At 42.9% G+C, this 26,683-nt stretch overlaps 1 protein-coding gene across 1 annotated transcript; it reads right to left on the minus strand.

Annotated features, from left to right (window-relative positions):
• Window positions 1-624: 624 nt before the first annotated feature.
• Window positions 625-23,822, minus strand: LOC117048243 (cystathionine gamma-lyase-like). Its single transcript, XM_033151815.1, is given in 14 exon segments — window positions 625-714; window positions 3,934-4,072; window positions 6,734-6,786; window positions 8,502-8,623; window positions 9,763-9,915; window positions 10,880-10,957; window positions 11,955-12,012; window positions 14,510-14,641; window positions 15,288-15,397; window positions 17,710-17,784; window positions 17,787-17,804; window positions 18,446-18,527; window positions 23,601-23,636; window positions 23,638-23,822. Coding segments are annotated over 14 exon segments (1,215 nt in total). The 5' UTR covers window positions 23,770-23,822; the 3' UTR covers window positions 625-687.
• Window positions 23,823-26,683: the final 2,861 nt, after the last annotated feature.

Here is a 26,683-nt window from a genome sequence, read left to right on the forward strand (position 1 = left end):
TCCACACTTGGCATCTGCAGCAGTCTTTTTTTCTAAGTCGGTTATTAACATTTAAATACAATAAAATAAATCAGCAGCACGTATAACAGTGACAAGAAGAAACCAAGTATGCTGGCATAATGGCAATTTTCTATCAAAATAATCAAGTATAATATTATTGGCATAGCCCTTTCAAGACTTCAGAGCACTTCACAAACACCATCTAGTTGTGATCCCTACAATAACCCAGTATTGTGAATGGGGGAGAAACTGAGGCTGAGAGAGAGTGGCTTCCCTAAGGCAAGATTCAAACCAGGGACTTCCTGATTTACAGCACAGTCTTTTAGTAATTATGCCACACTAATTTAAATATATTTAAATTTAAATATAAATATGTGTGATTAAGGACAATATTCCTGAGTGTGGACCACTGTTGTCACCTGGGAACTACTGCTGTCAAGAAATATGGCTTTCTTTTTGTGTTTAAATCAGAAGAACCAGAGAATGAGGGGATGACCTCAGAAGACACTTCTTGGAAAAAAGGGGTTGTGGAGTCAACAGGTATCCTAGGCTTCCTTTCCGGGCACCAAAAACATCAATGTTTTCATTTTCAGCAGGAAATCTAATCCAATGGAAGTTCATAAGCAGCTGATCATCCAGTTCATTTGTATTACAGATGTGCAGGAATCAAATGTGATGTCAAGACTCCTAGTTATAGATTCTGTAATCAGGAATCTGTGGCAAGAGAAAGCAAGTGGAATTTTATGACTATTGTTCTTTAAATGACTCAACTTAATTGCAGATCAGATTCATATTGGAACACAGTGTGCTACTCATCTAAACTCCTATCTGCCTTTTTCTGGTATGTTAAAGGAAAAAGAATCTGGCAGAATAATGAAGAAGTCAGCAGACAAAGGCATCTTGGTCACTTTGCAAAAGAAATGTAGTTGTCAGTAAAATTCAGCATGCAACAGGCCTAGTAAATATCCCCTCAGAAATCCACAATTGTACTAAAGATGACTTGCTCTTCCTGCCCAGTTCCTTGTTTGCACTGGCTCAGCCTCTCTTACACGGAGGGTGCCCCCTGAAACATGCCCAAATTTAATTGACTTCCAGGACTGGACACCCACCTTCCTCCTATTCTGAGCAGAGCAGAAGTGCAAAAGAGCTTCCCTCTGGGAGTAAGTGCAGTGGTGACTGATTTAGGTGCCCCCCCCCCCGATCTGCATGCCTACACCTCTTTGTGGTTGTGCCTCACCTGCTGTTCTTTTCAATGCATCCGCCATTATATCAAGGCCCCCGAAGCAGCCATTTTGTGCTATGCCCAAATTCAAAATGGGCCTGCTGGCCTCAGAAGGCTGGTAGCCCTGGAATAGTGTGCCTGTATGTGTAATTATAGGAGTGTATGGGCTATGTATTCCAGCTGAACTATTTAAAATCCTAAAAGATGATGCTGTTAAGGTGCTACACTCAATATGCCAACAAGTTTGGAAAACTCAGCAGTGGCCAGAGGATTGGAGAAGATCAGTTTACATCCCAATCCCAAAGAAGGGCAGTGCCAAAGAATGCTCTAACTACCGCACAATTGCACTCATTTCACACGCTAGCAAGGTTATGCTTAAAATTCTACAAGGCAGGCTTAAGCAGTACGTGGACCGAGAACTCCCAGAAGTGCAAGCTGGATTTCGAAGGGGCAGAGGAACCAGAGACCAAATTGCAAACATGCGCTGGATTATGGAGAAAGCTAGAGAGTTCCAGAAAAACATCTACTTCTGCTTCATTGACTACGCAAAAGCATTTGACTGTGTCGACCACAGCAAACTATGGCAAGTTCTTAAAGAAATGGGAGTGCCTGATCACCTCATCCATCTCCTGAGAAATCTGTATGTGGGACAAGAAGCTACAGTTAGAACTGGATGTGGAATAACTGATTGGTTCAAAATTGGGAAAGGAGTACGACAAGGCTGTATATTGTCCCCCTGCTTATTTAACTTATATGCAGAATTCATCATGCGAAAGGCTGGGCTGGATGAATCCCAAACCGGAATTAAGATTGCCGGAAAAAATATCAACAACCTCAGATATGCTGATGATACAACCTTGATGGCAGAAAGTGAGGAGGAATTGAAGAACCTTTTAATGAGGGTGAAAGAGGAAAGCGCAAAATATGGTCTGAAGCTCAACATCAAAAAAACTAAGATCATGGCCACTGGTCCCATCACCTCCTGGCAAATAGAAGGGGAAGAAATGGAGGCAGTGAGAGATTTCACTTTCTTGGGTTCCATGATCACTGCAGATGGTGACAGCAGTCACGAAATTAGAAGACGCCTGCTTCTTGGGAGAAAAGCAATGACAAACCTAGACAGCATCTTAAAAAGCAAAGACATCACCTTGCCGACAAAGGTCCGTATAGTTAAAGCTATGGTTTTTCCAGTAGTAATGTACGGAAGTGAGAGCTGGACCATCAAGAAGGCTGATCGCCGAAGAATTGATGCTTTTGAATTATGGTGCTGGAGGAGACTCTTGAGAGTCCCATGGACTGCAAGAAGATCAAACCTATCCATTCTCAAGGAAATCGGCCCTGAGTGCTCACTAGAAGGACAGATCCTGAAGTTGAGGCTCCAGTACTTTGGCCACCTCATGAGAAGAGAAGACTCCTTAGAAAAGACCCTGATGTTGGGAAAGATTGAGGGCACAAGGAGAAGGGGACGACAGAGGATGAGATGGTTGGACAGTATTCTCGAAGCTACTAACATGAGTTTGGCCAAACTGCGGGAGGCAGTGAAGGATAGGCGTGCCTGGCGTGCTCTGGTCCATGGGGTCACGAAGAGTCGGACACGACTGAACGACTGAACAACAACAAATGGGCTATGTGTGAATATAAATGGAATGTGTGCATGGCATGGAGGGGGGCAGGGACCAGGTCCCAACACCTCACTAAATATGCTAAGCTAGCCTGCTTAGTAATATAGTATGTACAGTGAGAAAGCCCCTTCCGGCCCTTTAGGAAGGAGGGGGGTTGCAGTGGACACGAGCCCCACACGTGTGCAGGGGATGATCGCATCCCCTGCCTCCACTGGCTGATCCCTGGGTGCGGTGCCCGGCTAGCTGACCAATTGGTACAGCGGTCGGGCGTGGCTGGCTGCATTTAAGCCAGCCCGCACCCAGGGCTCAGCCTCTTGCCATCGGACCCCCTTCCAGCTCGCTTTCCCGCCCTCCCACCCTCTTAGGTAGGCAGTCCTTGACCTTGCTATGGACCGTGGTTGGTCGCCATTAAGGGGCCTGGTAGGAATTTTCCCATTAGGCAAATTGGCTCCAGCCTAGTGGTTTTCGACTACCTCGTAGCAACTCGTCACAACTTGGTTTTGGCGGTTATGCATTGGATTAGCTTAGGAAGGTTGAAGGTGGGGGGGGGGGGGAGGTTCGGCCATCACCTCCCCCCAAGGCTTTGAAGGGTACTTCAGCAAATGAGTCCGTGGGGTGTGTCCCTGTCCGAAGCCGTGGTTGGTGAGGGCCAAAGGCACGCCCCAGATCGGTAATCACAGGGTGAGTCCCTAGCTGATGTGCAGCAGCAGGGCTCTCTCACCCATTGGTGGTTAACCCTTCCCGGACTGCCAGCACAACGTGCTGGAGTCGGATATAGTCGGTAGTTCCAATGCCTAAGCCAATACCGCTCAACATCCGTAACCAATAAAGTTGTGGCCTTTTCATGCCCATTTAACCTTATACATTGCGTCCTGTGTCTTTATTTCACCCCGGGGGAGGGGATCAGGTCTTAGACATGCAAATAGCACAGGAGCTAACTGCAAAAAAATTCATTTCTCGCTACTAGCTGGGTTTTGTCAGAAAACGTAACTTGAGGGTTCGTCAGAATTTCTATTGACTTCTGAAGCTGTGGGGGAGCTAAAAAGCAAAAACATACCTCTACATTTCTCCATAACTGAAATCACTTACCGCGGCCTTCAAAGCTTGGTCCAGATCTTCTAACAAGTCTTCCGAGTCTTCTAAACCGACAGACATGCGGATTAACGTATCCGAGATCCCAAGGGCGTCTCTGTCTGCCTTTGGGACTGAGGCATGAGTCATGATGGCACTAAACAAGAACAGATAGCCTGTCAGATCCTCCAAGTGTCACTATTTAGAGAAGCCATGCCGGTTTCTGATTTGCTCCCGGAATGTCCTGCTTTTCCTTAGGATGTACCTATTTTCACTGCAGAAATGTTGGAGGGAATGGAGTTATATGACCCCCAAGCAATCCTGTATAGCGAAAGGATTTTTTTTTTTAGTGTTTTATTGTGTTTTTATATATGTTGGAAGCTGCCCAGAGTGGCTGGGGCAACTCAGTAATGCTGGAGGGTTGGTCTGTCATTCCAGATGCAACAGTTAAAAAGAATTGCACATAGCCAACCGAGAGGCAGCTATCAATCCATGGGCAAAATGCCAATGTATTCCCTTTAGGATACAGATCTCTGATCCTCATCCAGTGAGCACTAAGATCATGCTAGACAACGGCTTCAAATACATGCCACGTGCTCTGGGATAGTGACACCTTCCTGAAGGCTGTGGAACTGCTATGCTAGTAGCAAGCGGTTTTCTAGACGGCAGCCAGCTCCGAATGCTTCCGAACTGGCACACGGCATCAAATAGGCAGGCAGCCGCAGAAAACAAAGGGAGAGGACAGATGCAGTATGAAAACATGTCTCATAGCAAATTCTTTGCAGTTAAGCCCAATTTGCAAGCGAAGTTGTAGACTTAAAACACCAGCTCATCAAAACACTCATGTGGTGTTCAGTCTGTTCTTGATGCAAGCTGTTTGCCTTTAAAGAAAATGTTTTAATGTATAGTCCTGCATTTGTTTGTCTTGAAGATAGATAGATAGATAGATATAGAGAAGTGAAGCTACAGGGAACCAGGCAGAGGGCCTTCTTGGTAGTGGCACCTGCCCTGTGGTATGCCCTCCCATCAGATGTCAAGGAAATAAACAACTATCTGACTTTTAGAAGACATCTGCTTAGGGAAGTTTTTAATGTTTGATGTTTTATCGCTTTTTATTATTATATTCTGTTTGGAGCCAGCCAGAGTGGCTGGGGAAACTCAGCCAGATGGGCGGGGTATAAATAAATAAATAAATCAATAAACAAACAAATAAATATTAATAATAATATTGATGGGGGAGTTTTCTTGGCAACATTATTGGGGGTAGGGGTAATGATGGTTAGTCAACTGATACCATACACTTGCTTTCAGAAGCGATTTCACCCTTCTGCCATAAAGTTCTTGTTTAGCAAAGCTCAGCTTTCCCCAGAGCTCAGCCCTGGACAAGAAAAGTTACATTTTGACAGAAGGCAGCAAGAAAGCTTCCAAGGACAACAGTAAACATATTCAATCCTACCGAGATCCTAAAAGTTACTGGTGTGTCTTGTCAGCCAAGTCTGCCTACTCTTCAGCAGAGAGGTGGAACCCTTTGCCGCTCCACTATGTGGCATCTTACTGACTTTTGTGGAGGTCTAGAAAGACCCAGAAACAAATTTGGATTTCCCTGATAAATGAGAGACCCTGCTGAGAGATTTGGAACTAGCTATGTCCAGCTTGCAATGTTACTTTATTTTTATTTAATTTTTAAATGTATCTTTTTTGCCATCTCATCTAAGTCTCACAGGGAATCCAAAATAAAAACGTAAAATTATATTTACTGTGGCAGCAGAACCTGCAGTGGTTCTATCCAATTTGGACAGGCCAATCTTGTTAACCAGAGTTCAATATGGCCACAGGATGACACCCAGGAAAAAGACTTTCTTTTCTACCCCTGTCATTGTTCCTGGCTATAAATCTTCCTAAGAGGCAGAGAAATGCTAGCACCAAACTCCTGTAATTTGAAAGCTGCAGTAATTTAGAAGTGATAAAGTGATGCTTCTAATCTGTACCATGTCTATCATTAAAATACACGCTTTTACAAAGTCATATGCTCTTCAGCAGAGTTTCCTGTAACAAGCATGCCCTCCTCTGTACACAGCTTAAAACAGCAGATTGCCAGTTCATTATTTGAGAAAGCATTGATTAGAATACCACTGCACAACATATTATGGAGGAATAAAAATGGTAGAACTGCTCATGGCAAGATGATTTTCTTTAAACATCTAACTGGTTAAGGATCTGGGATAGAAAATTCTACTAAACCCATAATATATTTATCTCTCCATCATGAGTAGTGGCAGATGGCTTGAAATTAGATACTAATAAAGACTTTAAAATAGCAAAAGAAATTAAAAAATACTTCTGATGTAAATAATCTTGTTTACTGTAGTAAAAGGGCAAGATGATATGATGGCAGTAAAAATAAATAAGGTAAAATAAAAATTATTTATCCACCTTTTGGGAGCAGAAAAAAGAGAAACGAGACTACTATAGCTTATGTCAGGAATGCTTGGTGGCTAAAAGATACTGGGAGGAATATAATTTATTCAAGAATGAAAGTTTAACCTAACCCAAAGTTTAACCTTAACAAAAATTAAGTTTTTGTTTTCAACTATATTGAAGGATCAGCCCTTCAGATAAAGAAATCATAAGTGATATATTTACTACATAAAATATATCTCCCTTCACTGAAAGAATGGTGGGATAAAGTACAGTGTTTGACCATTGTGGCCAAATTATTATTGTGTTCATTAGTCTGAATTGTATTAAGTATTGGACAGATTTTAAATAAAATGAGGATAGTTGATTGCAACAGAGATTTCAGATTAACTTCACTTACGGGTGCTCTGCCAGGCTTTCATATCCTCCTAGACTTTCAGCCAGCGTAAAAAGCTAAAAAGAAGAAGAATACAGAGCATAATATTTCAGCATTCATGCATTCAACTTTACACTTGAAACTCGGTCCCTTTAATGATAGCAAGAGTCTGCTGCAGTCAGCTCTCCAGTCAGCTGGGGCTGAATACTCTTTCCGGCAGAGAGGAGCAGAAGCAAACTTGTTCCTGGGAGCTAAGGGGAGCAGCTTCCTAGTGGCCTTTGTCCCCTGGCCAATGGCAGATGCCAGAATGTGCCTTCCTTTCTGCATGACATGGAGATCTTTTGGGCAAATTATGGCTTCTCCCACATGGGAAAGAGACTGTAGCTGCCAAGCCTGCACTGAATTGTTGCCCTGTGGAAGGATGGGTCTGCAGGGGCAAGAAGAGAAGGCAGCACTGTATTCAGCAGCCCTGCCCTATTAAATCCTATGGGCCCCTGAGCTCCCAGGATTCCAAAGGGGGTGAGCACAACTCCCTACCCGCTAGTTAACTAATAGAAATTCCATAAGCAGCCTTGGCCAAGCTGGTGACTACAACTCCCATCAGCCCCAGAGACCAAGTTTGTCTCTTTGTGCCATGGCAATCTCAGATACAGGCCAGGAAAAGCTTTTCAGGATTTCCACCTAGGAGCAAAAAATAAAAATTAAAAATAAGGGAACAACAGCAGGCTTTCTCAGGAGCTTCTGTGAAATTTCCTTTCTCTAGAGACTCTCCAAAAACCTGTGTTTGAGCATTTTATGGGAGTGATATATGATTCTCCTCTTGCCTGGTTGGTTTATAGCAGCCAGGGATAGAATTAAAGCAATATGGGGGTAAATGACTGTGATGAACATATTACCACCTGTCCCCAGAAGGTGAATTATGACTTTCCTGTTAGTTGTTTATGGACTTTGTGGCTACCCCCTGGTTTGGGGGGCCCAATCTGCCCTCCTCAGCAAGACCCCCAATACTTTATGTAGAAGCGGCAAAAAGGTGTTAATTAGACACAGCACTGTAGGGTAGTAATTTAAACCTATCTGCCCAGCCTGGTGCCTGATGGGGATACAAATTGCGCCTCCTCCCAAGTCATCAGATTGATCATTTAATGAACAGGGAGGGGAAAGTTAGCCAGCCCTAGTTTGTTGGATATTTATATCTTCAGTTGTTGTTGAAGTACAGTAAAGCTCTTGGCTCATTCGTTGTTGTTAATTTAGGTGCCAACTTTTGGTGAAACCAAAGTATGCCTGTTCACAGCCAGCGGGTGCAAGCCAAGATGAACGAAACGCCGCTGGCAGAAATTCAGGAGAAATGACTGCACAGCTGTCTTTGCAGCAGCATACTTTTCCAGTGATACATGCGGATGAGGCATTGATTTGACAAGCGTCTTCAGAAGACTCGGCACTAATGCCAGGCATTTCAAAACACCATGCCAGTGTTACATAAGCAAGGGCTCCCTCCCTTCCCAATTCCAGACAGGAGAGCTGGCTGGCCCTGGGTGGCACTACGTGATATCTTAGGCAAGCAGCAGTTGCCTGAATGAACACATCATTTCTAAGATACTCCTTTTCCTTCCCTGTCATTAATGCCACTTTGCATAACGATGTTAGTTATTTACATTTGGGGACAGCCAGTCCTTTAAAGCTTCCTAAGGGAAGAAGTATCTTGCAAAGTCTTTTACAACATCCATATTCTGACAAGGGTGGGGCGGGGAGCGTTCCTCTTTCAAAAGCAATGCAAATCAGGCCTCTTTCTTACCTTTAAGTTTTTGAGAAATGCGGAGGCATTTTCAAGGTTTCCTTTAATGTAAAAGGAGATCATTCCTGGGCAGCCTGTGCACTGGCGTTGCATCAGCTCATACTGCGGGTGTGACGGCAATCCTGAAATGAGTTATGCATTATTCAAAGCATCCGAATTTGGGTTATCGTTGCTTTAAAACACACACAATCTATTAAAATATGAAGTCGCTAGTCCAAGACATAAAGTGTATTTTGATCATTACTATGATTTAAAGTGAGTTCAGTTTCAAAACACTGTTTGTCAAAAATAAAGGAATTCTGGTCACAAAAGTTAAATAAACTGTGTTATCCAAATCTCTCTGTAAGGGTCACTTCCATAAGGTGGAGCAAGGACTTGCTATTACAACCCTCCCTGCTGACCCTGATCCCATGATGACTATGTATTCCAAGGGACAGCTGCCACCCCTTTCAAGGTGTCCAGAGGTTGTGGGAGCTGAAAGGGACACACCATCACGGACTGGGCCAACAGTTCAATACCTCTCGATCTTCTACATGTGTTTAAACTTTACGAAAAGATAACACATGAGAAGACTAGGATTTTGAATGGCTTGCCTGGGATGAGTGTGTGTAAAGAAATAAACTAATTGAACTATGTAAAGATTGTGAATGCATGGGGAACATATGTGAGAGAGGAAGAAAGTGAGAGCGGTATACATGAAGGAGCGTCTCCACCCCCATCGTTCTACCCGGACACTGAGGTCCAGTGCCGAGGGCCTTCTGGCGGTTCCCTCGCTGCGAGAAGCCAAGTTACATGGAACCAGGCAGAGGGCTTTCTTGGTAGTGGCACCCGCCCTGTGGAACACCCTCCCACCAGATGTCAAAGAGAAAAACAACTACCAGACTTTTAGAAGACATCTGAAAGCAGCCCTGTTTAGGGAAGCTTTTAATGTTTAATAGATTATTGTATTTTAACATTCTGTTGGAAGTAACCCAGATAGGAGGGGTAATAATAATAATAATAATAATAATAATAATAATAATAATAATGGCAGGGAATTCAAAGAACAAACTGTGCCCTAGGCAGATATGGAACAAGTCATTCACAAGCACTTATTGTTTCCACCCTTTATCAGTCATTTGAAATGGAAACCAGTTACTGGGCTGGAAGAGTCCACTGAATCATGCAGATTCCTTTGGTTCTCTCCTCGCTCCAGTTACAGCCAGCGGCACTTTTTTGCAAGAGTTTATATCCCCTGCCAGGTTCTGCAAAGCCAACTTACCAGGGAAAAGGACTTTCTCAACTCTTGGATCTGACTCGAGGTATTTGGCAATTGTCATCGCACTGTGGAAATGTTGTTTCATGCGGACTGGCAGTGTCTTTAAACCCCGGTTGCAAAGGTAGCAGTCAAAAGGTGATGGAACTGCTCCAAGAGCTAGAAGGGGGGAGGGGGGGAGAAACACAGAGATAAAACTAATGGCTTTATTGCTGAATAGGCTTTTCAGCCCCATTGGGGAAAGTATAAGGAGGAACTCAGCAAAACAATACTGCTGGCACATCAAAATATAGACACATGTTCAGAACAGAATCCCAAACCCCAGCAGAGTTTTAATCAAAAAGTTAAAATATAGCATTCAGGTGGCATTGCAGCTATGAAGGCATCCGAGTTTTGAAGCAGGAAACTCAAATTCAGAAACTGAGACCTTGCCTAGCAAAATGGTGTGGTTTTTAATTTAGGTCTTTGAATCCTTTCCAAAGAAGGAAACAACGATATTATATTTTTTATCACATTGCTTTTCCAAGGGCCTTGAGGTAATGTATGCATCCTTACAGCAACTGTAAGATAGGTTAAACTGAGAGGTAGCCAGTGAGCTTCAAGATTTTGATCTATATATCTCCAGGGCCCAAATTAAACAATCTATCCACTACATTGAGTGATATTCAACTAGAGGCCCTCCATTTAACAGGAAGGATGAACCTTTAGGATTGGGCAGGCCTGAGAGATATTGGACTAGACAGCAGCACCACTTGCATCTCAGGCACCAACTGTTCCAGCTCAAGCCATAGATTTTAACACCTGCTCATTCTTAATTCATGTATGGCCACTAAGGGCCTTAGTAAGGCCTGAAACATGACTTTAGCACTGCAGTTTCTAATTTCCCATGACAACAAACTGGTTTATGGTGTCAGAATGAATCTCTTTGCTCCCAAGGAAAGTGGGGTGGTGAAAAAGGCTGCACAAAATCTTTTTTTGTGGGAGGTTTTTTGACAATAAGATAAACGTTCGTAAAATAAACACGTAGAACAAATGCATTGCATAAAACCGCAAAAATGCAGTTCTGAATTTAAGCAAGCAGGTATCAGAAACCTACATTCATCACATCTTTTTGTGTACTCACAATATTGTAAAAACCTGAGCCTCTCATGGAGATTGTCATCCTTGACAGAAACCAGTCCCATTACCACATCACTGTGACCTGAAGAAACAAGGAGGGGGGTGAAAAATGGCAAATCAGCCCTCTAAGTAGAAAAGTCAGACATAATTTTGTAGCTGTTTCCCCCACTTTCATTCTACGAGCTTCCTGTGTAATAAATTATACCCAATTTATAGCCTTCATGTCAACATAGATTTATGTCCACAAAGCATTTAACCATGTGGCTAGAAACCACACACCTTTTAAATGATAAAAACATAAAAGAAAACTAAAAAAACAGCTCATTCAAATGAAAATGGCCTAAGCTTTAAAAATGCTTACGTTAGCAGTTAGTTCTTAAAAGTCAGGAAATGCCTTTTTCTGAAACCTAAATGGCCGTGGTGAGGGTTCCAGGCAGCCTTTTCTTGAGAGGTCATTTCTGTTGCAAAGCATATTTCGTCTTAGTAGTACCATCTTCCTTGAGCGGCTTATTTTGAAGCCCAAAACTGATTATCCATGTGCTGCCTTTGCAACCTTGATGATGAGTACTTTGGTAATAGGTTTGCACTGGCTGGAACCCTAATGCTCAGTGGCAAAGCCCCTCAGCATCTCAAAACGATTCCTTTCAGACCTGCACAGTCCAATTTTTAGTTGGACGGAATATGCTTTTCAAACGTTTGAGGAAGATTTTCTACCCCGGGGTCAAGAATGAAAATGCAGAGAGTCTTCAAAGGAAAGAGCTCCTCATTCAGCAAATATATATTCAATACAATATTGCCTTGTGGAGTTGTTGTTAAACTAACATTAAAGGAAGTCCTTGGAAAGGAAACGAGTCGAGACAATAAGCATTGTGTACATCTACTGTGTTTAGAAGATGGGCAGATGTATTATAAAACAACCCTCCCCACCCCCTCAAAGTGGCATGAAGAAAAAAAAAACTTGAAAGTAGAAAGAAACAATAGAATGCCTTTTAGGTCTTGTAGCCATGACTGTTTGTAATGTCGATTGGTAAATATCAATATAACATGGAAGTTATCTGCAATAACACTCAGGCACTTACCATTCATGTATTTGGTTGCTGAGTACATACAAATGTCTGCTCCTAAAGATAAAGGACGCTGAAACAACAAAATAAACACATGAATTCAGAATTAAGAAGTACTGCTTTATTATTTGTAAACAGAAGCTGTAGGAATTTTACACTGCATATCCCTGTTCATTGGGAACTATGTAACTGGATATGGGTTTCTTAAGCAAGGTGACTAATGCTAAAGTATCTTCTTGTGAGCATTCTTTCTCCCTTGGCTCTAAATGAATGTGGAACAACTGGTTTTAGCCAACCATTAGGGTCTGACCTAAATAAATAATAATAATAAAATTAAAAAATTGCATTCTTCCCCAAGAAATACTGTAACTGTCATAGCATCTCTTCCTCTTTTCTATCCTCTGCTTCTGGCACACTGGAAGTTGTACAATTGGACACTGTTTCCCTCTATTATTTCAGCTAATCTATTTGGAATGTTTGGTCATGGAGGATTAGTAAGGGAGAATGGGGCCAGATTATAGACCCACGTCATCATCAGACTTCTAATTCTATGGAATAAAGGCCTTCAATTTCACCACCCTTGTATTTTTCCCAAGCACTGTCTCAGTGTAGCATTATTATTATTAACCATGACAGCTCTTCCTGTTTTCAAATAGGTTACTAAATTACAGACTCTGCACCTTCATAGTTAAACCCTGTATTTTGTTTCTTCCCGGTGCAATCCTGGGCATGCTTACTCAGAAGTAAGTGCCATTGCCTCTAATGCATCTTGAGGGGCCCTTCCAACACCAAGGCCCTCAACCAACCTGGCAGCAGGCCTGAAAATACAAATAGGTTTTCAACAGCTATCAGGAATTTGGCGCGTCCTGTGTATGATCGGGTTCACTAACTTAGGTAAGGGAAGGAAGACAGGTGGTTGGTACCTTAATAGAAATATGGTGCATGTTTGGCATGTATTGGAATTAAAAGTACATGATCACATGCTACCATATGCAACTGTTTAAAAAACCAATATGAACACTACTGTTAAGTTAATGAATCAAAGAGATGTTTGCTTAATTTTTTTCTTCAATCGGTAACGTTTTCTCCCTCTTACTCTATCATACCAGTTTCTCCTTTCTTGTGGATAATTTTGTGTTATTAGTGGCTTTACTGTACATTAGTGGTCCTAAAATATATGGTTAGATGGCTAGGTCAATATCTAGGTTATTGTTGTTTTATTTATCTTTTGGTCGTGGTTGCTGCAATTCATGCACAAGGCATAAATTAAATTTTAAAAGGAACATGTTAGTCCAATACTTGCTGAACTCGAAACACTTTGCAGCTTCTCAAAACCGGTAACAGAAACACTGCATGAACTTGGCGTGATGTGCTAGCAATGACCCTTCTGTTGCTTTTGAAACTATTGAGCTGAAATATTTTCTCTTTGTGCTGTGAAGTCCTTGCAGTGCGTATGGCTGCAGTCTCCAGCATTTCACTAAGCAGTTGTCCCAGTATGTTGACTGTTCCACACCACAGGTCTAGTTGTTGGCACAGCAACTCTGGGGGTCATTGAATTGCTAGAGCCATTACTTATTAATACCTGCCATATAACACTACAGAGTTAATCAATGCAATGCAGCTCCTCTCAGTATAGCCACAGAAGAAATGTTAGCTAGGCTGGTTACTGAACACCTTCATTTCCTCAATAGATTCTTATATACAGCAAGAGGGGGAGGGAGATCTGATGCAGATGGGAGACAAGAACTCCAGCACATGGCTAATTTGAAGATAACTTCAATGGCTGCTAGTGTGGTGTTGTGGTTAGTGTTCTTGACTAGGATATGGGAAATCAGGTTTAAAACCCCCACTTAGCTGTTAAGTGCACTCAGGTGTAACCACAGTCTCTTACTAAGCTAATTCACAGGGTTGTTGTGAAACTACAAGGAGAGGCAGAGAACCATGTAAGCCTAACTGAGCTCCTTGAAGTTAATATATCTGTATTAATAGATAAAATATAAAATTGGTTTATCGCTTTGAAAGGAGTATTCATCTAATAATAACAGGAAAAATACATTATTCCGTTAAAGAAACGAAAGATCAGTGGATCATCAATAAAAAAGCCAATACTCCACATAAAATTATGAAATTTCCATGCCACCTTCCACACATCTTACAAGATGAGTGACAGGGGAATGGAAGGGCTGCTATCCAAAATACTGGGTGTAATCTCACTGAACACAGTGGGGCTTACTTCTGAGTAAACATGTATAGAACTATGCCACAGCTTGCTCTAGGAGTTAAGAAATATATCCCTATATCTACCAGATTAACTTTGTGTCCCCTGTTGACCAGGTTTACGTGCCAGAAAATGTGGTCTCATGCTGTGTCATGTCATACGGAAGAGCCATTAAATGCCTACACACCCTAGAAACGTCAACCACATATCCAAAATTCAGCACCAGAGCCAGTCACTTTAACACAGAAGAGTTCATCACTGCTAGTTCCCTCCTGCGAGACCGTTTATTGAGAAGGAAAAAATTACTATATGCATGAAGCACTTCTGGGACAGCACTGGGTAATCAGCTTACCTGGAAATATGCAGACATGAAGGTATTGTCTACTGCAAGAATGACGCCTTTATGCTTATGGACGATGTCAGCACAACCTTGAATATCAACAACTTTCAGCATTGGATTTGTAGGAGTTTCAATCCAGACAAGCTGTTTATTTGAGAAGATAGACAGTCAGTGAAAGTTATATAATGATACACAAGTGTATATTATTTTGGTGCTTGTCTTTTGCTTACACACCCACCCCACCACTGAACAGATATTTCTGATGTTTGTGGCACATTCATATGATTAACCACAAGTGGCTCCATGGAAATAACTTCTAGACTTTTAATCCTGGACATCAAACCTGCTAGACTTTTAATCCTGGACATCAAACCTGTTTGTTCATCAAATGAATTCCAATGGCAATCACCCAAGCTGTCATGAGGGGATAGACAAGATCCAAATGACGCTGCCCCAATTCCTATCATACCCAATAATGTTTTTTAAAAATAATCTTCATATTACTTACACCATTCCTGCTTACATTGGCAAATGCTCACCAGGCACTTGCAAGAGATCAGGAGTGACAGCTACATGATATACAGTTGTGTTTTCCTCTTAAAGCAAAGAAGAGTTTGCTCCAACACAGTCAGTATAAGTGATATGTAGCATTATCACTTTAATCTTTCGCTCTCCTACACCTCTGCAGTCACTGCCAAACCTCCCAGGCCCTTGTAAACCAAGGAGGCTTGATATATAAAGTCATCCCAGGCATGTTGCAAAAACTGTTTTATGAGCATTCCTCTGTTACCTTGTCTCTGGTGTAATTGCAGCCTTGAGGTTTTTCCAGTTTGTGGCAGTCAACAAAAATAGTTTTCAGGCCCATCTCTGATGCTATCCTCCGGAAATACCTATTGGTACCTAGGATATGAAAATACCCACATTTATTCATTCATTCATTTAATTAATTAAAGGTGAAAACAATGGAAATCAGAACAAAGAGAAGGACCAAACCAAGTAGGACATTTAACGACAACTGTGTCCAGAGTAGCACTGACAGCAAGCCCCACTGGTTTCCAAGGGTCTCACTTCAAAGTAAGCAGATTTACATCCTAATCCTAAATATTTTTGTATGTTAATGTCTGCAGCCAGCCTTTTGGTCTCAAAATAGATGTGTACATAGTGTGACCTGGTACAAGGTTGCTTTCTGTTCTAAGGTGGCCTCTTCATCAAATAAATCAAGAAATAAATCTCACCAGGGTTAATTCCCTGGTAAAACGCTAAGGGTTTCAACCTGTATCTCTTCTTTTCTGAAGTTCAGCAAACATTACAAACGTGGATGAAATTCTTTATCAGCCACACTGGTCTATAAACAAATAATGTTGGCTTCTCTACTTTGCCCGTCTTCTAGATTTCATTAAGTGTTCCTAGAAAGAGTATTTGTTTCCCAGGCTAACAAATTGCTTAACAGAGAATTTAGAAGTGGTAGAGACTACATAAATGTCCCTTCTTTCTTTTGCCCTTTTGGGTTTTATTTGCTTTCTTCAGGCCTGTTTTGTTGTTCTAGGTATGGCAAATTTGGCATGTTATTGGAAAACATTTTAAAAGCAGATCCTGATTTAGTTTTGCCCAACACATTCAGTGACTTCTAAATGCTCCTAGGAATAAACTGAAAACTGGCACAATCACAGATATCAATGACAAAAGGAAGCATTTGGCTGGTGGTGTTGATCTAGCCGTGCCCTCTTCCGCTTTTGTTGAAAACATGTTTCTCTGCTCATACTGCTATGTGAGAGGCCCAGTCACAAGGGGGACTCATTCCTAGATTACCCCTCGCTTTTAGCTATGGTAAATGGATACCTGTTTTGCTTACTCCTAAAGCTATCTTTGGCTGTCCTCCCAGAAAGTTGATGCACCAGTAGCTGCAAAGTCAACAGCACAGAGATTCTGGGTAGGGGATCTCCACCTTTCAGCCAGTGAAATCATACAGTAAACGTCTGCAACTCCTATTTATTGCCTACAAGGTATTTGTTTTTAAAGAGTACGTGTTAAAGTTCAGCAGAGGAAAACCTCGTGACAATTTATGTTTTAAGCAGCTCTTTAGCCATACCAAAACATTATCCACATTACCCTAACACACATTAGTGACACCGCTTTATTTCAAAGGGAAAACACTGTCTAGGGGTTAAAAATCAGTAATTATCAGTAGTTTCTGACTCATACTGCACATAATGGTAGGCAACTCGCTAGGGCTGATCCAATTCCTGGGCACACCTACATGGCACAACATCTAGAGAGTGTAATGTAACCCACTGTGTCCCAGAACAACTAGTGTTGAGAACTCCACGTCAGGTGGAAGTCAAGGAACCTGGTACTGGCAACTGAAGGAAGAGAGAGAGATTCAGAGTTGTATGCTACAATAGCATCTAAAGTCGGCCAAACCTAGCTTGGTGGCTTCTAGATGTTTTGGACTCCTGTTCCCATCAGCCCCAGCCAGCACTGGCAATGGTCAGGGATGATGGGAACTGAAGTCCAAAAACATATGGAGGGTTATTAGTTTTGGGAGAGGATGGTGCAATTCATACTTGGCAAAATGGACATGTAGAAAATAAAATCCAATGGGCATAGGTTTGGATGTTTAAGAAGTGTTTTTAAAAAAGAAAAAAGCTTCTGAGCAAGTTCAGATCAACTAATGATGAACCAACGCATTGCATGAAAGAACACCAATCTAAAGACTTGGAAAACTAAAGAAAGAGCACAAAAATCTATTAATTTCAAGGGCAGGATAGGTGTAGCAAATCCATGTGTGACAAGAGGACAAGAGTGCTGGGTGTCAAAATAACCGAAACTATTATTATGTCCAGGAAAGAGTAGCAAGCTATTGAAGGGTCCAAAATTTAAATTTTATTTGGCATACAAGCAATTGAAAGGGACAAATATTGACACTGAATGCAATGTGACTGAGGGCTAATTCACAAATATGTGAACACCAGCTAGTGACTCACTGCTGGATGTGTCACTGGCTCTGTCTAAGAAGTATTAATTAAGATAATAAGTCGCACCTGTGGTGTCTGACCTGTTATAACTGCTGACTCTCAAGCCATCCTCAGTCATGAAGTGAAATACCTAAGTGTGCAGGCTCTGGCTAATTATCTTCGAAATGCTTCTGGATTACAACCCTGAGATTATATCTAGGACAGTTAAGACCTGCCATAATGCAGTACAGCACTCACCCCCATAGACATCATCTGTGCAAACAACAGTATCTCCTGCCTTCAGCAAGTGTGCAATGTTCACCGTAGCTGCTATCCAGACGCAAAAGATAAACCTAATGGGAAAGGAAATAAACGAAGAACATCTGACAAGTGAACAAATGAATTTTTCAATATATTTCAGCTTTGTGGCAGGTTTGTGTCCCTGAACACTTACTCGCTTTCAAAGGAGAGCTTACTGTGAATACCTGTGTGTGTGATACTACCTAGAATTAGATATGGGGCTTTGACACATTAGGTAACAATTTTATCTAGAACCATCAGAGTTATCCATAATTTCAATCTGGGGTGGGGGGCTACATTATGGAGATGATTGTGGACATTTATGTTATGAGCCATGTCAAACTCTAAGCATTCCACACCTGAAAATGTGGATTAGGAAATGCCTTAATAACGTGGCCAAAGGTAATTTATATAGATTTGATGAATAAAATACAAAACAAAATCGAAAATTCTTTCTAGTAGCACCTTAGAGACCAACTGAGTTTGTTCCTGGTATGAGCTTTCGTGTGCATGCACACTTCTTCAGATAAAATACAAAGATATAGTTGTATTGTTGCATAGCATGATACCAGAATCAGAGCTAACCAAAAACCAATAGCTTCTCTTTTTGTCTCTTTTCCAAAACACTATAGTGTACTGTTAGCCAAAGACAATCATCAATTTTTTTTTTGTAATGAAAATATTGACAGCTTACAATACTTGGCACCATCCAGTGCTGCCACAGCCTTTTCCATGCAATCGCGGGTTGGATTTCCACAGCGGCTATATTCAAAGCCCTATGAAAGTGAACAAAATTTAAATAATGTAAATATACATCAATAGTTGATCAAGTTATTAGGGATCAAATTATTTATGTGCACCTGCAGTTTGGCCAAACAAATACTGAATCTGCTACTGAGGATGAAATTAGGAATTCTGTTTCCACTTTAAAAAAAAAATTCAAAAGAGAAAGGAAGCAGCCTCTTAGATTTCTTTGTTGTGAAATCCTGAAAATGTTTCCATATATTTCCTTCCATTTGCCTTTATTATCACTTCCTTGAAAAAATATATGAAACTCAAATCATGAAAGAAGAAGAGTTTGGATTTGATATCCTGCTTTTCACTACCCGAAGGAGTCTCAAAGCGGCTAACATTCTCCTTTCCCTTCCTCCCCCACAACAAACACTCTGTGAGGTGAGTGGCGCTGAGAGACTTCAGAGAAGTGTGACTAGCCCAAGGTCACCCAGCAGCTGCATGTAGAGGAGTGGAGACGCGAACCCGGTTCCCCAGATAACGAGTCTACCGCTCTTAACCACTACACCACACTGGCTGAAAACAGATTAAATATTGCAATCTAATGTTTCAACACAGTCAAGTCGAAAGTCCCAGGGCTCCTGCACCTTTAACAGTTCTAAACAACAACTAAAGGTACAGAATCCCCCAATCCTTCTTTGCATCTGGGCTTCCTATGGCAGCCACTGAGTTTTCTCCTGAAAGAAATTTCCATACCATTGGGAGACAGCTGGGATGAAAGCAAAATCAAACAATCATTTGGTTCAAAGACAGGTTGTGAAAGCAGCACGTGACAGTCTGGCAATTTATAAGACCTGCATTTCCCATGGCAAGGCTCATTTGAAATGTTTGCTTTTCGGAACATTAGCAGAGCTAATGGAGGATTTATATCAAAAAGCACACATTCCTAGTACAAATCTCTTGCAGGTATAAAATGGGGGGGGGGGACCAGGGAAGGGAGAAGGATGAGGATACAGGAGGAAGAGGATGCAGAAAACACACCTTGATGAAAAACAAGGCCCAAGGCTGAATCACCTGTGTTTTGTAAGGCACCTTGCATGCCTTGGAGTTAATGCTATAATAACAATTGCCTTGGACTTTGCATTGCGCAAAAGTCCAAGGTTTGATTTCCAGTATAGGCTGGGAACGGTCTCCGTCAAATCTCAGAGAGCTGCTGCCAGTCAGGGTAGGCAAAACTGAGCTAGACAGACTGACCCAGTAGAAGGCAGCTTTCCATGTTCCTAGAGTGGACAGGAGGTCTTGGAATGGGGAACTGAAACAAGACCTAGACTGCAAGTCAGAGTTCTCTGACTGGTAGGGGGATAATCCAGATATATGGAGCTCAGGGCCAAGACAGGACTAAGGGGAAGCTTTCTAAATGCGGCAGAAGTGAAACTGCTAGGGAAGCAGTTCGTCTTCCAGGTTATCACACAAGCCAAGCAGATCCATTCTCTTTGGAGCAAGGATGAGGAACTTCAGATGTTGTTGGCATTCCGGCTTCCATCACCTCCAGCTGGTAATGGGATATGTAGACTAAAACATCTGGAGGACTTTAGCATAGGAGCTGGAGTGGAACCAATGACCGAAATATTTAATTGCCTCCTTTCTTTCCACTAATCATAAAACTAAAATAGCTTATGAATTTCATACGAATTTGTTTCCTTGGCAGGGTCACGAAATGCAGGTAGGTGAGAACTGAAGAGCAGCCAAAAACCACAGGCAACAGAATCATCTTCAGAGTTTTCTACCACAGCCAGCTTCCTTCATTGGCCACAGGAATGGCTACAGCAGTAACACTTCAAAGGAATTCTCTGGTTCCATGGCCAATCTTCACACATGCACATTGTGTTGCTTTGTTGCATTATAGCCATATATATACAGTGGGTACCTCCGTTACTAACTTAATTCGTTCCGCAAACCCGTTCTTGCACCAGAAATGTTCTTAAACAGAGGCGCATATTCCCCAATGAGGCTTCCCGCCACTGGTGCCCTTCCACTGGGACAAAGTTCGCTAGCCAGAACACCTACTTCCGGTTTGCAGAGTGCGTTGCCCGAATCGTTCGTTAAAAGGACTGTTCTTAGACCAAGGTACGAATGTACAGTATATTTGCTGGAAAAAATGACAAATTAGGAATCCAAGCTGACCAGCCTTGGAATGGGGGAGAGAACAATGCTTTCTAGTGAAACAAATTATTCCAAACAGAACGTCATGTACATATTTTCCGCCTGTGGTTTTGTACTTTAACTCTTCAAGGTTGGCTAAACTCTTGTACGTCAACTAGTAAAGTATTAAGTATCTTACTGAATAAACAGAAGAATAGCTGTTTTTGCTACAATGGACTAAGAGTTCTGTAGCATATTAAAGACTATGCTAAATAAACCACTTAGTCTTTTAAGATGTCATGAGACTCTTCGTTGGTTTTATGAAACGTGGCGTTTCATTGCTTTTAAAACACACAGGTGTTTTTTTTCAACTCAAGAAACATAATGAGTAATGGAATACTTTGGAAAGCTGCCGGCTTGCTATGCAATTTCCATATCGTCTTGTGTCATGCAGAGGACAGGGTAGCAAGGCGGGTTTGTTCGGCCCTGCCCACTAGAATCTGCAGAGTTTAAAAATGAGTCAGCTTTTTCTTGCAACTCAACTAGGATGATAATCCAGAAATTCACATGGATTGAATGTGTTGGGCAAAACTAAATCAGGGATCTGCTTTAAAAACGTTTTCAAATAGCATGCCAAATTTGCCATACCTAGAAGAAAAAAAGGGCTTGAAGAAAGCAAAGGGCGAAAGAAAGAAAAAAAGAAAGAGGAAGTCAGTATCTACTTTATACACAGAACTGTCATTTGGTGACTGAAATAGTACAGATGCAACACATTTCCTGTCTGGAGTTCCATTGCTTGCTCTCTCTGTCTCTCTCTCTCTGTCTCTCTCTCTCTCTCTCCCACACACACACACATTCTTTGTAGCCCCCTTCCACACGAGCATCTTGCTATTCCATAATATATAAAGCCAGAATATATCTGGTTCCACATGACACTTAATAATAGTGTTATATTACTGTACTACCCATTTGAATTCTAGCATGCCTGTCTATGTGGCAAAGGCAAAAACAGACAGTTCATTACATTATTTTGCCAGCAATTCCAAGTTGTTGTTTTTTTAAAAGGTTAACATTTGCTCACTTGTACTTACTGCAAAAATGGGGGAGTAGACAAATTAAGGAAAAAGCTGTGGAAAAGTAATGGAGGAAGGAACCATCCAACAGAGTGAGATTAAGATTCTGTCCATCAGCCATTTTCGTGGGGAAATGGAAAAGAAGGGGCTGAATCCAGTCCTATTCAGTTCACTGCTGCCTCTTTGAATAGCTGAATCACGGAATTCCACATCTGGAATGCATTGCTACAGAATGGGGTTTTCTTTTAAAGATAGAACAGGGAAAACACTAGAATGCAAACATGCCATCTAGATTCTCTATGATAACAAAGTGAACAAACACTGTCAATTCCATAGGTGTACAAGCCACCTTCAGATGCATTTCTGTGAAAGCAAGACATAGGCCTACTTCTGAAGACTTCGGCTTGGATCCTGAGCTGCCCTTAAGTTAATGAAAGAGCTCCTTCCAAGCATAGAAATGACTATCCCTGATGGAAGGGGATCAAAGCAATTTTTGCCAATTCCCCTTCCCCCTGTATTCACCCAGTGTCAGGTTCCACGCTAAGTTTTAGTGTGGTCAGGCTAAAGGATACATTGAAGGCTGTATCCAAAGTTAGTCCTTCTCAGAGTAGGTTAGGTCTGTTAATTTCAGTGGGTTTACTCAAGTATGCTGAATACAACTGTACATTCCCATACACATTGAAATGCATGTGTCTCTTGTGTTTCAAACTAGCAGCAGAGTGTGCCTGGTTAGGACTGGGGTTAACCTCAACCCCCCCCCCCCCGATATCACCGTCCCAATTAAAATCTCTCCCTCTTGAACCGTTATGTGCCCCAGAAGGGAAGCTGCCACTGGTGCCAACCATGCAACAAAGCACAACAGCTTTGAAGGCAGGTGGAGGAGAGCAATTTTCACCAGGGCTGTGGTACAAGGTCCTCCCCACAAGCCAAAGTCCTTATCATGATCACACACCTGCAGTTGCTCTGTGGAAAAAACAAGAGACAGGATCGTCTTGTTTGGGCCCTCAAAATGCAAAGCGGTAAGGCAAAATGATCAAAAAGGAGGCGATGTCATCCTCTTGCCTCATAAATAGGCAACAGGTGCTTCTGCTGGACTTTCACAATTCATTGAGGATTATCATAGTGAAGTGTACAATTTAGCCAATACAGGTTAGCCTTTTTGATGTAGGAATCAGTAACAGAAATATACCGAAAAATCTTTATAAGCTGCAAGTTAGTATCTCTCTCTCTCTCCTGTGTTGTGTGTGTGGTTTTGATAATTAGAACACACAGAGGCTACAATCATATACACTTACTAGACAGTAAGTGCCACTGAACTCACGGGATTTACCTCTGTGCAAACCCATTTGTACCACTTGCCATAAAACCTTAGGATCGCAGCCTTTGACTACAATCCTAACCTCCCTTACCTTGTTGTAGTCTGTGGGGTTTACTCCTGAGGAAACATAGCTTGGGCTGCAGCCTTGGTTAGGTGCATTGAGCGAGAAGGAAGGAGTTATGGGAAAGCTTAAGAGCTGTCTGAGCAGAACAGACAGGTGTGTGGCTTGGGGCAGGCAGAAGAGTCAATTTGACTAGATGGGGACGGGGCGCTGTTTTCGGAGAGCTGGCAGAAAGAAGATGGGAGTTGTGATGTTGCACCCAGAAGCATATAAGGCAGGGCAGCCCCTACCTAAAGCAACCAGCTCAGTCAGTAGACGCATGGGACTCTTGACCTCAGGGTCCTGGGTTCGAGCCCCACGTGGCGAAAAAAGATTCCGCCACCGTAGGGGGTTGGACTAGATGACCCTAAAGATCCCTTCCAATTCTACGATTCTGTGAAGACAGAGGAGGACCCCCTCCCTCCAAATCCCGCCCTTACATCCCCGGCTCTGAAGCCTTGCATGCCCCATCCTCCTCACTCACGCTGTGCTGCCCGGGCGCCTGCTGCTTGAACGTGGTTGGCGAGGGAGATGGGGGGCACCACGGCCAGGGACTTCCATTGTTCGGCCTCTTGCCCCACGTGGATGGCCTGCGTGGCGAAGTGCTTGAAGGGCGGCAGGAAACCGGCGTGCCTCTGCTTCGCGTTCTCCATTTCGGCGACAAGCGATCCTTCCTTCCTGGGTGTCGCTGGCGGCGGGCGGCACTGGGATCTTGGCTCTGCGGGGTGAGCTGGGGTCCGCTGCTGCTGCGGATGCCGCTGGCTCGAGCACGTCGGAACGGCGAGGGCGAGGAGCGCTGGTGCAATCTCCAGGCGGAATTGCCTTTCCTCTCCTCCTCCTCCGCGGCTCGCCGGCTTCCCTGTGGCTGGCAGGGGCAGCTGCCTTAAGGCGGGCGAAGCTCCACCCCGGCGAGCCGCCCGGCCAGTGAGTCGCCTCGCCTGGCGGTGGGTGGAGATGGGGCAGCCCTATCCCGCCACGCGCAGGCCCGGCGGGCGCCCCTCATTGGCGCGCGGCGGAGGTGCGTCGCGGTGCACCCGGGGTGGACTCGGGGTCGGGGAGCGGAGAGGGCGGCGCGGGGCCGTCGGCTGGGGCCTGGGGCGAAGAACGGGGCAAAGGTGCACTGTCTGCCATCGGCAGCGAGCCAAGCATTTTTAACGAAAGAGAACAACAGCCCGTCCAATCCCTGCACAGCTTGACAGACTTGAATAAAAGATAGGGGGGGGGGGTGCGCGGTAAGCCCTATTCCCATAACCGATCACAAGACGCACACTATTTGATTGGCATTGCCCATCAATTTTGGGGGCCCGCCGCCCTCAAATATTTTATTGGGATCTCGGACCCTAGGAGTTGGCTCCTTCGCCTCCCTGAATTCTCTGAATACGTCTCCCCCACCCCCAGAAAAAGAAAAAGGCAAATGCAGTGCTGGCATTTTCTATTTTGAAATAGCCACCAACACTTATCAAGTTCACAAGCTGCAAGCGGTTCCAGGGTGCCATGCGGTGGGGAGTTGGCAGCTGCAGCTGCGGCACCTGCCAGAGTGGCCAAGGGAAGAGTGCTGGGGGAGCAACTTTTCAAGCCCCACACCCCCAATCTGGGACCAGGCCTGAAGGTAGCTAACTCTTAAACTTGACGTTAAAACAAGGAAATTAACCATGTTTTTCTTGACATGCACTTTTCTGCATTTCCTTTGCTTCTGACCCCACTGCTTACAATTAGCCACCATCACTATTGTATGTATGTATGTAGACTAGTTCTCAAAAGCTTCTGCTATGATCAGTTGTTCATATTAGTTGTATCCAGGTAGGTTAGAGCAGACCCACTGACCTATGTTGGTCATATCCTAGTGTTGCCATATTTCAAAAAGTGAAAATCTGGACACAAAAGTTGTGGGGCACTTTTTTGCCAAAAGTTATTGAGATTTTTTTTCTTTTCCCTTGCAAAATCTGGGGGAAATTAAGTTTTTGAGCAGCTTTTAAGGGAATTTGGCAAAATCTATACTTCAGACATGGGTTGCCATATGTCTGGATTTTCCTGGATATTTCAGTGATTTTCACACAGACACTGCTTTAGGGGGCTGAATACCAGTTGTGTCTGGAACTCTCCAGACGTATGGCAACCCTAGCATATCCACTGAATTCAATGGGTCTATCCAAACCTATTTTGGGGGAACTGCTTATACTGCAACAGATTAACATGGCTACCCCTCTGGAAATTGCCTAATGATGTGGCGATGGTTGTTGGGAGGGGAGATGGGAGGAATTTTATTTTTTACTATGGTGCCACACAGCCACATTTTCCAAGGTTTTAAAGTCTCAATTCCTTAAAAATGGCAACTTCCCCTCTAATCTTAGCTCTAAAATGTGTTCAATGGCACTTTCTACCTAGTAGCAAGGTTTCCAAATATCAAGAACAGGGAGGAAAATTACTTTCCTGCTCCTGTGTTCTTAACAGGAGGCTGGACTGCAGGAATCAGCATGTGAGGAATAATCTACTGATAAAAGGAATATGAACCAGGGGCAGTAAACAATCTGGCAATCATCATAAGAAGAGTCCTGCTGCATTACACAAAAGGCCTATAAAGTCCAGCATTCTGTTGTCAGTCGCCAGCCAGGGGCCCATAGGAAGCCAACTAGGAATTTGGTGGGAATCACTAGCAAGAATGCTTAAAATGGCAGCCATGTTTGTTATTGCAGATTAGGTGAAAGAACATGGTCTTGGGCGCAGCCTTAACCCAGCCATCAAGGATGAGTGGTCCCAATATACAAATCCCATATTTTGGGGAACAGTATGTACCCATCTGAGACAGGCATTTTCACCACTCCACTAGAATCAGGGCTGCAATCTAAGAACAGCTCCTTTCTTGGACTGAGTTTCAGTTTATTCACACTTAGCCAGTTCATTTCCAACCCCTAACTCTAAGGATCCTTAGGAGCTTTGTAGGGAGATTAGTTCATGTGGTTCACATGGAAAAGAGAAGTGGATATGATAATCCACTCCAAATCCCGGAATGCCCAGGCCAAGAGGTTTCATGTAGATATTAACGCAGGAGAGTGGAAAGTTTAGACAACAGCCCTTGGTTTTTTAAAAAAACTTCCCCATCCCTGTTCTAGAGACTCTCAGCAATGCAGGAACCATGGGAGTTCAATGCCCACAACCACTAATGCCGCCAGTCATTTGATGATAACAAGAGACAATTTACCACACACACAACCTTCATACTGCAATCTTATACCCACTTATCTGGGGGTACGCCCCACTGTACTCATTTATGCTGTTAAGAACACATGTATAGAATAGTGCTTTAAATTGTTTTGGCTCTTATACTAACCAAACTTACTTGGAAATGAATCACTCCCCCCCCCCCCGCGTGACTCACTTCCAGGTAAACATGAGTAGGGTGGGGCTGTTTCTCTGTACAATTTTGCCATTTGGAGTACAAAGTTATAAAATATAGAAAGAATGGGATTACATTGTTTTCAAGCAGTTACATGCATTTAAGTATGTCATCATGAGGCAAATTCAGCCAGCTTGTTTCTATTAACAATATTTGCATTGTAAACTGGGACT

The sequence above is a fragment of the Lacerta agilis genome, chromosome 6 (assembly GCF_009819535.1).
Source record: "Lacerta agilis isolate rLacAgi1 chromosome 6, rLacAgi1.pri, whole genome shotgun sequence".
Classification (NCBI taxonomy): domain Eukaryota; kingdom Metazoa; phylum Chordata; class Lepidosauria; order Squamata; family Lacertidae; genus Lacerta; species Lacerta agilis.